Here is a 12,097-nt window from a genome sequence, read left to right as displayed (position 1 = left end):
ATGGCTACTGCTAAGCCCATTGATACTCCTAGTGCTTCAAATGCACATTTGTCTATAGCATTTGCACCTAAATCATCTCAGGAAAAGGAATACATGTCACATGTTCCTTATGCTAGTGCAGTGGGAAGCTTGATGTATGCTATGGTCTGTACTAGACCGGATCTTGCACATGCTGTTAGTGTTGTCAGTAAGTTCATGGGAAACCCTGGTAAGGAACACTGGCAAGCAGTGAAGAGGATTTTCCGCTACCTCAGGGGTACATCTGATATTGGTCTCAGTTATGGTGGTGATAGTCAGTGTCTAGTATCTGGTTACTCAGATTCTGACTATGCTGGAGATGTAGACAGTAGAAGATCGATGACCGATTATGTATTCACACTTGGTGGTTCTGTTGTGGGTTGGAAGGCTACTCTGCAGCCGACAGTAACCTTGTCTACTACAGAGGCAGAATATATGGCCTTGACAGAAGTTGCTAAGGAGGGAATCTGGTTGAAAGGATTGGTTAGTGACTTGGGTCTACACCACGATCAGGCTTCAGTGTACTGCGACAGTTTGAGTGCAATATGCTTAACCAAGGATCAAGTTCACCATGAAAGAACAAAACACATTGATGTGAGGTACCATTTTCTGAGAAGTGAGAAGAGGATCAAGGTAAACAAAGTGGGGACTACAGAAAATCCAGCTGATATGTTTACCAAGCCGGTTCCGCAGAGCAAGTTTCAACACTGTTTGAACTTGCTCAATGTTAGAAGCTGTTGATTGCCCTTGAAGGGGCAAGGCCTGAGGCAGAGCAGGGGAATTCAGTGTAATGCATCTGTTTTGTTTATCTGAGCATTCAGTGTAATGCATCTGTTTTGTTTATCTGGGCATTCAGTGTAATGCATCTGTTTTGTTTATCTGGGCATTCAGTGTAAGTATCTGACACATCTGGTATTTAAAGTACATCCGGTACATCTGGCTATTTGGAAAAATATTCAAGTCAAGGTGGAGATTTGTTGGGTTTCTTTGCCTAGAATATTCTTTTTGGGTGTTTGTCCCACATAGGAAGTGAGCAAGAAAAATGTCTTGACCTGGCCCTATAAATAAAAAGTTTGGTGTTAGTTTTCTCTTGAACTATTTTGAGTATCTGTAATTCGTGTTAACGATTATAGTGAAATATTTTTCAGTGGCTCTGCCCGTGGATTAGTCAGCACTTTTGCTGGATACCACGTTAAATTGGGTGTCGCTTTCATTCTGTCTTTTACTATTATTATTATCATTGTTCTCACCTCCGATATAACAATAACTTTCTTAATTATATATATTTTTTTATTTTATTTTATTTTATTTTACAAGATGACAATTTATTTATTTTTATTGACATGAAATCTTTCAATAATAACAATATAACTACCTACAAACTAGCTAAATGACCATCCTTGCGTGTACCTAAATAATAATAATAATATTAGGGTTTATGGCAGTTGAAAAAACAACTATAATTCCACCCTTGAATTGTTTAGAGTTTCAAGAAAGCTGTTCTTGAAGAATCAAAGATGGGGGACCCTGGACCCAACAACAATGGCATTGCCGTGTTATCCAGCATATTCGCTTCAATCATGTCCATTGGTGTCGTCTTAAACGCAATATGGCTGAACCAACAAGCCACCACCCACTGCGATCATATCTTCGACATACCCTTAATAATCATGTCTTCTTTCCTCATGGCACTCTCTATTCTCGGGATATATGGAGCCTTCATCGGTATCCATTGGATCCTCCTCTACTACGGACGTGCCTTGTTTATACTCATCCTCCTCATGTATGGTTTAACCGTCATCGCTCTTGTGGTCACTACCAAGAGCCCCGGAGTGAAAGTCCCCGGCAAGGGCTATATGGTTGAAAATCACCAGAGTTGGCTTAAGAGGAGGGTAAACAAAAATTGGAACAAGATTACTATTTTCCTTCAACAAACCAAGATTTGTGATCGTAACCATAATGGAACCAATGCTAACTTATCCTCTATACAGGTATTATTATAGATTCAATAATATTTAATCATGATTCTGTTTTTTGAATTAATTCATTTTGTAGTACCACTGTTGCATGCCGACAAATGATTGTTCAAATTCAACTTCTACAAATCCTGATTGCAGTAAGTGGAGTAGCGACGAAAAAATGTTGTGTTATGGTTGCGAGTCTTGTAAAATTGCTTGGACGAATAGCATAAGACCGAATTGGAGGAGGGCGACAATCACAAATTTTATACTTCTTGTCTTTATTGTTGCCGGCAATATAGTGGTCTTTCATAACGTCCATCAACCTATGCCTATTTCGCGTGTGACCAGAAATGAAGGATCAACAACTTTAAAGTCATGATCAACGATCAAGGATAAACAAATGTTTTTTAGTAACATACAAACTACTACTACTTCTAATTTTGTGTTTCTTTCTTTTAAATTTGCTAATTGATAGCTAAAAAATACTATTCGAATTATCAAGTTCATAATTTCACAATTACACAATTTATTTTTCTCTTTAGAATACAATGCCTATAAGAAAAAATAAATAAATAAGAGACCGCACCATTTTGAGTACTATTTTGCCAAATAATATTAATCTTTTTAATTTGGTGTAGAAGGAGAGATTGGTTGCATTCTGTAAATGGTATGAAGTAATTATTAACTTAGGGAATGTTTTTCACAAGTTTATTAAAATTCCATATTCATTTTCTCTCTTTCAATGGCCTAAAACAATATAATTTTTTTTTAAGAAACTAGATGAATTTTCATGTGTTGCACGCATGTATGAAAATAAACATCGCAATATTACACAAACAATATAAGCTTAATTATAATCAACAAATAAAATAAAATTTGACAATGATAACCAAATTTTAATAAAGTCAATAAATAAAATTTTACAATTTAAAATAAATTAAAATATGATTTTAATAAGAATTCATAAGAATGATTGTACCAAAAATAATCACGACCATAACTAAGTCAAAAGAAAAATAAACAAACATATATTAATTTAATCCTAATTACTATCACGTACTAATTTAAAATTATTAATCCATTTAAGCTCGTAATTTTTTTAAACGATGAACTCCTCAACTGAATATATCTCATTTTTTTTTTCTTTATCAACGGTTTATATACATTGAATTCTTGACTATATGGATTTCCATTAATATATTTATATATATAATTATGTTTAATTTTCAAAGTGTCTGAATTGTCAGGTCGAGAGTGTGGTTAATTTGAATATATATATATGAGAGTAAATTGATATTTGGTCGGATTGTGGGTTGACCCGCCCATAAACTTAAAATGGTTAAAAATAAAATTAAAAATGTTACAGGTATGTTTCGAACTTGCAACCTAACAAAACATATACAACGTTTTAACTAACTAGGCTATTAAGACTTTATATTTTAAATTCAACACCAAATTTGATGAACGCAGGACGTTTTAACAATATAAGTTCAATTTTTTAACTAACTAATCTATATATATATATATATATATAATGATGTTTAATTTTCAAAGTATCCGGATTGTCGGGTCGAGAACTGTGGTTAATTTGGAGATATATGTGAGAGTAAATGGATATTTGGGTCAGATTGTGAGTTGACCCGCCCATAAACTTAAAATAGTTAAAAATAAAATTAAAAATGCTATCACATTTTTACCGCAATATTTTTTCACAGTTTTTATATCATTACTCGTGCAAATGCATGAAATACATGCTAGTTGGTTTAGTGGTTGTACTTGTTAATTCACTAAGGTAGTTTGAGAGTAAAAGTCGGCTTAAGAGACTAAAATATCACAGATTCGATTTTATCGAGAAGCGCTTTGAATTGAAACGGTGTTATGACTGTGGGGATGTGATTCTACTCAATTAAAAAAAAATATATATGAGTGGTATTAAATAGAAAATTAAAAGCAATGTTAATTAGCTCACCTTTGAACAAATGCTAAATGCCATAAGAGTTGATTCCACATGGGTTAGTAGAGTTTATAAGTTTAGTAAAAAGTCTAAATCAAAATGAATTGGTATAAATAGAATCAAATTGATCATACTAAATATCCGACAATTTATAAAACCGTTAATAGTATGATTTGCTAATCATACAATTGGTCATATTTAAAATAAATATATAATAATTTGATTACAGCTTTTAATTGATACATAAGCAATTATTTAAATAATTACGATTTTAATCATTGAACTACAATTTGTAATTGTGGTTATTTGTTTTTTTAAGCAATAATTTAGTCAATTAACAAAAACTATTAGATCGAATGGACAAATAAAATGAAATTGGTTCTTCAATGGGTTAATCATATATTTCAATGTACAACCATATCGGAACTAGCTCACATTCCTAAATAATTCATAAAATTTTAAGAATAATTAAAAGTAAAAAAAAAACATAATTCCAAAATTGGAAACACTACCCATATGTATCTTATAACTTTGATTTTGATTCTCAAATTCAACATTTTGATTTTTGTTGTGTGATGTTGTCACCTAACTATGACTTATGGTGTTAACAATTAGATAATGAAATATATTAGTGTGTTATTGTGGGTTTATAATGTAATTATCAAATTAGATCAAATAAATATATTTTTTAACATTCATCCTAAGGATTTCTTATTTCTGTTTTGAAGTGGTACATGAAAATCGAACGTGAGACATTATAATATTTCAAATAAATAAGTTGAATGGAATTTAATCTAAATAGGGTTATTTTTCTAGTTTTGTTAATTTTTTATATGAGTAACAAATATAGTAACGAAAGCAAAGACACGAATATGACGTGTCCTATAAAAAATTAAAAATATATATATTAAAATAATCAATAAATAAAAAAATAATGACCCATATTCGAGACAAAAATGTTTAAACATCATGTTCAAATTTACTTGAACATTTTTGTCTCGAATATGATTATATTCAAGTTTTTTTTTGAACATGACAATGTTAGGGACAAAAATGTCCTGAACTCGAACATGACAATGTTCGGGACAAAAATTTCCAAAATATAGTCATTTTCTCAAACATGACCATTTTTTAAATTTATTATTATTATTTTTAGACATGATTTTTTTTTTCTCATGCACATGTAACAAACCAGGTCGAAGTCGAATAAAAAAAAAAAAAAAAAAAAGAGAAGTTTGAACTAAAATAAACTTTGAAGGTTGAATTGAACATAATACTATAAGTTCAAAGCCCATCATTGATTCCTTTGGAAAAGTTGCATTCTTTCAGATTTCAGACTAAACCCTAGCAGCAATTGTTTCAATCGATCATCATCTTCAGTTGCCGGCCGGTAAAACCCTGATCAAGATTCAAGGCCATCTTCATCTCTCTCTCTCTCTTAATCAGTAATCTAAGCTATGAGCTTATGAACTTCCATGAGCTCCAGAGGTTTAGGTCGAAAACGACCGGTGGAGATCGGAAATAATGCGATTGTTGATCTCCAATCACTGGATAAGAAGATATTTCCGATATCCAGATTCCATTCATCACTTATCGCCGACGGAGCCTAAGGTTGTCTCTGACATTTCCTTCTTCCACGTCCACACCGATGTTTGGTTTGTTAAGGTGATTTGCACTATCTGTTATCGCTATCTGACCAAGTCAATCGATAGTCCTCATTTCAATTATTTAAGAAGAAATTTGACTTCTTCGATTGCTTTTGAGGTTATCGATCGCTTGAACGATTATTACAAGAGCCCCCAATTAGCTTTTAAGTTCCTTGAATTCACCAAGCAGGAGTTGAATCTTGTTCATTCGTTAATGACTTATCATTTACTTATAAAGTCTCTTTGCCAATTATCTCAACTTGATTCCGCTCAAGTAATTTTTGAATACATGAGACAAGATGGGTATTCACCCAATAATTGGACTTTAGGGTTGTTAATATCATCATTTGTGAATGCTGGTAAGTTTGACATTGCTAAGGACTTGCTTATCAAATCACAATCGGTTGATACAGTAATTAGACCTGTAGTATATAATAATCTGCTGAATGCACTGGTGAAGAAAAACCATGTAGATGAAGCTGTCCAGTTTTTCATTGAGCAGATATTGAACTCAGAGTACTATTATCCCGATGTTTGCTCTTTCAATATAGTGATTCAAGGTCTATGTACAATAGGAGATGTCGAGAAAGCTTTTCAGTTCTTCAATGATATGGGGAAATTTAGTTGTTGGCCAGATGATAGAACATACAACATTCTCATAAACGGATTTTGTAGGATAAATCGTGTAGATAGAGCTCACGCATTGTTGAGACAAATGCAGTCGCAAAATGGAATTTCCCCTGATGCTGTCAGTTATACATCGTTAATATCAGGTTATTGCAGGTTAGGAAAAACGGATGTTTCTTTTAGTATCTTTGAAGAGATGATTAGTTCTGGAGTTAAACCTAGTTTGATAACATTCAACATTCTCATCAACGGGTTCAGCAAGAAAGGTGAAATGTCATCTTCCATGCAAATCTACGAGAAGATGCTTTTTCTTGGCTGTTTCCCAGATGTCGTAACCTTGACATCTTTAATCGACGGGCACTGTCGATCTGGGGAGATAGATTGTGGAGTGAAGCTTTTTGATGAAATGAAAGCAAGAAACTTGTATCCAAACGGGTATACTTTTTCGATAATTATCAATGCTTTGTGCAGGGAGAATAGATTAAGCGAGGCTCGTGATTTATTAAGAGAGTTAAATTTGAGAAAGGATATTGTTGCACGGGCTTTCATTTATAATCCTGTAATTGATGGATATTGTAAGGCTGGGAATGTAGACGAGGCGAATGAGATTGTATCGGAGATGGAAGAGAATAGATGCCGAGCTGATAAGTTAACATTCACTATTCTTATTATTGGTCATTGTGTTAAAGGGAGAATGTTGGAAGCAATTGACATTTTTAACAAAATGTTGGCAATTGGTTGTAACCCCGATAGAATTACTGTGAATAGTTTGATCACTTTGCTTCTGAAAGCTGGAAAACCTAATGAAGCATTCAGAATAATGGAAACAACTTCCGAAGTTGTTTCAATGAAGACAAACATCAATATACCAGTTGCTGCATAATCAAAACGGTTTCTTGATTTGTCAGTGATGTCCTTCATGATCTGCTAGCCGATTGAATTCTTTCCCCTCAGCCTCTAGCAGCAGAGAGGTATTCTTCTTAGAAAATTTATTTATTTATTATTTTGCAAGAATCAACACGACGGAAATAATGATTATTTTCTTAATTGCAATTGCATGTTTCCTGATGCAAGTTTGGTTAGGTTTTTTATTTTATGTTCTAGAGTTTGTTTGATCTTTTGAAATTTAGAAAGAAAAAGGATTATAGGTAACAATCTTCTTTGATTTAACTTTTCAAAAACAGTTTATTTGTATTATTTTATCAATGTATAATACATTTTCTTAAAAGAGGAAAATAAGAATGAGGGGTATTGTAGTATTGATTTATGATTTGAATGATTAGATTGAAGAGTGATAGTTGATAGGATGGTGGTTTACATCCCAATAAACTACATCAAACAAGCCCTTAATGTTTTAAATCAACATTTCATTTGTATTATACTATAGGGCCTTTTAACAGCTATGGTTGATAATTTGTGGCATATCATTGATAATATGCAAATTCAATAAGTTCCTTGTGAAGTAAAAATAATGAAGCTCAAGTTTCTTGTAAAAATAGGCAAAATTAAAGAAATATTATTTTGATACATCACACTTGATTGTATATAATGTGGATTGAAGTTTTAACTCATTTATTATGATACAGGGCATGATCTATACTTGACGAAGTTGGGCCACGATCAAAGCATTATCTGGTTTGTCCAACGAGGGGTGTTTCAGGAAGATTGATTCGATATTCAAATAATTTCCCACTGGTATGACATCTATACAAGTTGGAATAATTTCCCATTCCAATTTATAGATTTTTTTGTTATATTTAGGTGGATTGACTACAAGTCTTAAGTTGACACTATTACTCAACCTTCATTAGTAACAAGAGATCATTAGTACTCAAGCTTTAGCGGAAACCTAGCTATATGAACATGGAAAAGCCAAAAGTGACTCTTGAAGGAGTTTGAAATTTGGATTAGGGTTTGTTTGCTGGTTTGGCTGAGAAACCAGCTAAGAATTTTGGATTAAAGGTGTAGCTAGTTGGTACCTTCAAGATGACTCCCTATCTGTTGTAGTTGTTGGGTTCCTTCAATTTTGATAGTGTGCATTTTTTGGATATACAAAAGGGATGATGGATGTACATTTTGTTGTAAAGACAATAGTGTCCCTTTCACCTGAAGAAGAGGATGAAGTTTTTTTTTTCATTGTCTCTTTGAATCTATAAACAGTTATATTTTATATATTTTTAAAACTTGATAACAAAATGCCTACAAAGTTCATGCAGATAAATTCAGTTAAGTTAACATGAGTTTACTTTTAAGATATTACAATTTTAAAAGAACTTTTAAGTGTGTCAAATTTTATAAAACTTATAAACTTGATAAATTAATATATAATTGGTTGGGTGCATAAATATAAAATAATTTTATATATTATATAAATTTTTTTATATAATAATCTTATATATTATATAATTGTGTCTTTTATATATCATGTTATACAAATAGTTGTTTTAATTATCATATTTAAAAAAAAGTTCTAAAACTATTAACATTTACTGAAAATTTCAACTAACTAAAAAATATTATGAATCAATTGTTATATTAAATTATTTATATTTCAGAATACAATATTAATATGAAAATAATATATAATTTTTTTAAAGTATTATATCATTTAAAATTATAATAATATTTGTATGATAAATATAGTTTAAAATTTTATTTTATTTTTAGTACTATTATTTAAATTTAACCGTTTCAAATTTTATGCACGGATAATTTGCAAATTAACAACCCGACTTATTTACTCTAACAAAACGTGTTGTGCGATGTGGTGGCAAGGACATAATGATTTAGGAAATTTAATATTTATAAATTTAATTTTACACGTTTATCAAACTTTATGTTGATTTTAAAATATAAAGTATTACTTGTTTAGAGTGTTCTTATTTATATTGTTAGGTAGAAAATTTAAGATTTATATATATTGTTTTTAATCTTATTTTTTAAATTTAACCGTTTCAAATTTATGGACCGATCAATTTACAAATTAACAATTATACACGTTTATTCCAATAAAATTGATTGTATGTTGTGATGGGGGAAATTTGAAGAAATGACCCTAATAATAGGCCTAAATGCGTATGGTGTGGGGGCATAATTTAAATAGCGCTGGTGACTCTTTTTTTTTCTGACGAAAATGCCTCTATTGCGTCACACATCCTCTAGTTGCGTGACGCACCCAAGTGTATTGTGAAAAGTCCACAATGCCCTTGCTATATAATTAGAAAATTTTCAGATCTTCCCATTTCTTTTCATTTTCTTTCTTCCTTCTTCTCTCTCTTCATTTCCCCTTCTCCTCATTCTCTCTAAAAAGGCGACAATCCCCGACAAAGACGTCGGAATCCCAACTAAACAACCATGTTCGTTGTTACTGGTATGCTTTCTCATTCCTTTATTTCTTTCTTTGAACACATTTTTTTGTTAGGGTTTAGGGATTAGGGATTGATTAGGTAAAAACCACCGTTGCGGCGGAATCCGGGTGCATCGTCACGTAGGTGCCTCTTAAATCGTTTAGTAGAAGGAGAATGATTGAATTACTACTAGTAGTACTGTTTCATTAGTCTATTTCATCATAGAGACTCTTCATCATAATACTCCCATTTAGAAAAGAAAAAAAGAATATACTTTTGTTTGTTTGTTTGTTTTAGCCTTGTAAGGGGATATTACTTTTTGGACCTCCTGAAATTGGGAAAACCCTTATTGCTAAGGCACTTGCAACTGAAGCAGACACAAGTTTTATCAACATAACTGCCTCAACTTTATTATCAGAGGTAACTAACTGTTGAATTTAATTTTTATTTTGTTTCTATGAATTTCTCTTAATAGGAAGAAAACAACTAGTGAACACTTGTGTTTACAAATGATGTTTGCAGTGGTTTGGTGAAAGTGTCAAGATACTCAAAATTCTCTTAGTTAAAACAGTCCATGGCGGAAGCAGGAAGACAACATGGCAAAAATTCTCTTGGCTTGTGTTTACGAATGATGAGGCATCCAACATGAACGAGCTTCGGAAATGGAATGAAAAGTACGGTCAAGGCGGAAGCAAGAAGACATCATCTTTTGGCTTTGTTAATCAATCTGAATTGCTAGTTTCTTCCTGATAGATAACAAAATATAACACTTTTTTATTTATTAGTCTTTCTTTTAGTTGAATTAATTTTCTTTTGCAAGTAAAGATTGTTTAATTTTTTAACTATAGGTTGATATATAACTAAAAAACTTTTTATTAATAATAATCAGCATTTGAAAAACAACAACATTGCTTGAATTAATTTGGCATACTAATCTCTAATAAAACTCTAATCACTCTTTCCATAATTCATCTACAAGCCAAAGTCAAAGCCAAAATTACATGGATAAAATGGAAAGCCTTTTAGGGCTCATACATACGTTCTTACATACATAATACATAACAACAATGTCTAGGGAAGGTTTTCAGGAACTTCTCAGTTATCATCATCTCTTGTATCTTTCTGGGCTTTCGAGGTGGTACCGTTGCTGCCTTCTTGTCTTTCCTGTGCTGCTGGACCCCTAAACATCATTCGTCTGCACAATTATTAAGTAAGAAACATTATTCATTTAAATGACCATTTGCATTTCAATCATTAAAATATCCTCCAATAGATAGATGTGTGCACCAACATCAATCTGATATGAAAAAGAGATAAGGGTTTTAAAAAGGGCAAATAACAAAATGAAATCCATTAGAAGTAGTAGTGTTCTAAACAACTCTAATGAAGACTTTTCATTTCTAAATAGAATTCTACATACAAACCTATTTTAGAGCTCATTACACACTCAAGTCCATACTATAATAAAGTGATTTTTTTTATTCCATTTCAAGGACTAACAATTGTTAATGTCAATTGATAAACCAAGGTTTAAGAAAAATGGGGGCATTTCTATTGCAATTGCAAACAAGCAAAACAAAGAAGATTTGGATCTTAATGAGGAACCAACTAACTATGTATGCATATTTGCCCATCCAATTCAGAGTAATTAATTAATCATATGAAAAAAGGAAGATTATAGAAGTTGAAAATGACTAAGTAAAGGATTTCTATCTCTAGTTTGGTTATCTCCAACCCCAGGCTATGAATTCTAAGAGAAAAGAGGCAAACGAAAGAGTCATAAGTATGAAGTTAATTCATGAAGTTTTGTACTTGCATGACTATATTTTATCATTCTTCAGGTATGGTAATTAGCATACTTGAAGTTGTAATAATTGCCATAATGCATCAGATTGCAATTGCAAGAGAAAATGCATTTTCCTATTTGTGTAAAAACATAAGATATCCTAACATTACTATTCCTGACCCTGATGAAAGTGTAAATAAAAAAGATTGATAAAACATAGAAGTACAAAAGTTGTAGTCAATAAGTCTAGTGAGAACAAAAAATCATGTCTTTGTAAAGTCAAAACAACAGAACAGCTAACATGCAAACTCTGATTTTCCAGTCCAGCACCATACCTCTGTAATCTGTATTTTTTCCACTATCTTTCTGTGAACCAAGAGTTGGGAAGTCTCCGGAGCTCAAATTGAACGCATCATTTGTAGATGATGATCCACCCTAGGGAAATAAATATTTTAAGGTAAGTTGTAATGGTAATACAATGATCAAGTAACATGTATGCATGATTGTTGGAAGCGTGCTACATCATCATACCAATTTATCTGATATACCAGGTGGAGCTAAAGCAACTGAATTGTCAGTTAAAGTCTCAGCAAACCTTGACAGTTGTGAGCTACTTCCAGGCCTTATTTCTACACGGTGAGGACGTAATGATGTCAATGCTGATTGGTTTGATGAAAATGCTCTAGAGGCTGATGATGGCCTAGAATTTGAACCCCATGAACTTGGAACAGGTTCATGCCCTCTATCGCTAGCTGCAG

At 32.1% G+C, this 12,097-nt stretch overlaps 3 protein-coding genes across 5 annotated transcripts; all 3 read left to right on the top strand.

Annotated features, from left to right (window-relative positions):
* On the top strand, positions 1-809 carry LOC124933568 (secreted RxLR effector protein 161-like). Its single transcript, XM_047473989.1, has 2 exons — positions 1-651; positions 750-809. The coding sequence occupies exons 1-2, from the start codon at positions 1-3 to the stop codon at positions 807-809; spliced, it is 711 nt and encodes a 236-aa protein (XP_047329945.1).
* Positions 810-1,535: 726 nt separating this feature from the next.
* Positions 1,536-2,358, top strand: LOC124933558 (tetraspanin-8-like). The gene is made up of 2 exons (XM_047473977.1): positions 1,536-2,009; positions 2,074-2,358. Exons 1-2 carry the CDS (start codon positions 1,536-1,538, stop codon positions 2,356-2,358), a joined length of 759 nt encoding a protein of 252 aa, XP_047329933.1.
* Positions 2,359-5,258: 2,900 nt separating this feature from the next.
* On the top strand, positions 5,259-8,347 carry LOC124921753 (pentatricopeptide repeat-containing protein At2g06000-like). Of its 3 annotated transcripts, none has more exons than XM_047462453.1 (3): positions 5,259-7,177; positions 7,793-7,901; positions 7,991-8,347. In XM_047462453.1, the coding sequence occupies exon 1, from the start codon at positions 5,458-5,460 to the stop codon at positions 7,087-7,089; it is 1,632 nt and encodes a 543-aa protein (XP_047318409.1). In that variant the 5' UTR covers positions 5,259-5,457; the 3' UTR covers positions 7,090-7,177; positions 7,793-7,901; positions 7,991-8,347. The 3 variants fall into 3 exon arrangements, with proteins under 3 accessions (XP_047318409.1, XP_047318408.1, XP_047318407.1); XM_047462452.1 differs by having other exon boundaries at positions 7,968-8,347; XM_047462451.1 differs by having other exon boundaries at positions 7,793-8,347.
* The last annotated feature ends 3,750 nt before the right edge of the window (positions 8,348-12,097 follow it).

This window comes from Impatiens glandulifera, chromosome 1, assembly GCF_907164915.1.
Source record: "Impatiens glandulifera chromosome 1, dImpGla2.1, whole genome shotgun sequence".
NCBI lineage: Eukaryota > Viridiplantae > Streptophyta > Magnoliopsida > Ericales > Balsaminaceae > Impatiens > Impatiens glandulifera.
This window is presented reverse-complemented; position numbering and strand designations above follow the sequence as displayed.

Coding starts and splice junctions, on each gene's coding strand:
- LOC124933568 (XM_047473989.1), top strand. CDS start 1: ATGGCTACTGCTAAGCCCATTGATACTCCTAGTGCTTCAAATGCACAT. Junction 652..749: donor GAAGTGAGAAGAGGATCAAG/GTAAACAAAGTG, acceptor GCTCAATGTTAG/AAGCTGTTGATTGCCCTTGA.
- LOC124921753 (XM_047462453.1), top strand. CDS start 5,458: ATGCGATTGTTGATCTCCAATCACTGGATAAGAAGATATTTCCGATAT.
- LOC124933558 (XM_047473977.1), top strand. CDS start 1,536: ATGGGGGACCCTGGACCCAACAACAATGGCATTGCCGTGTTATCCAGC. Junction 2,010..2,073: donor CTAACTTATCCTCTATACAG/GTATTATTATAG, acceptor TTCATTTTGTAG/TACCACTGTTGCATGCCGAC.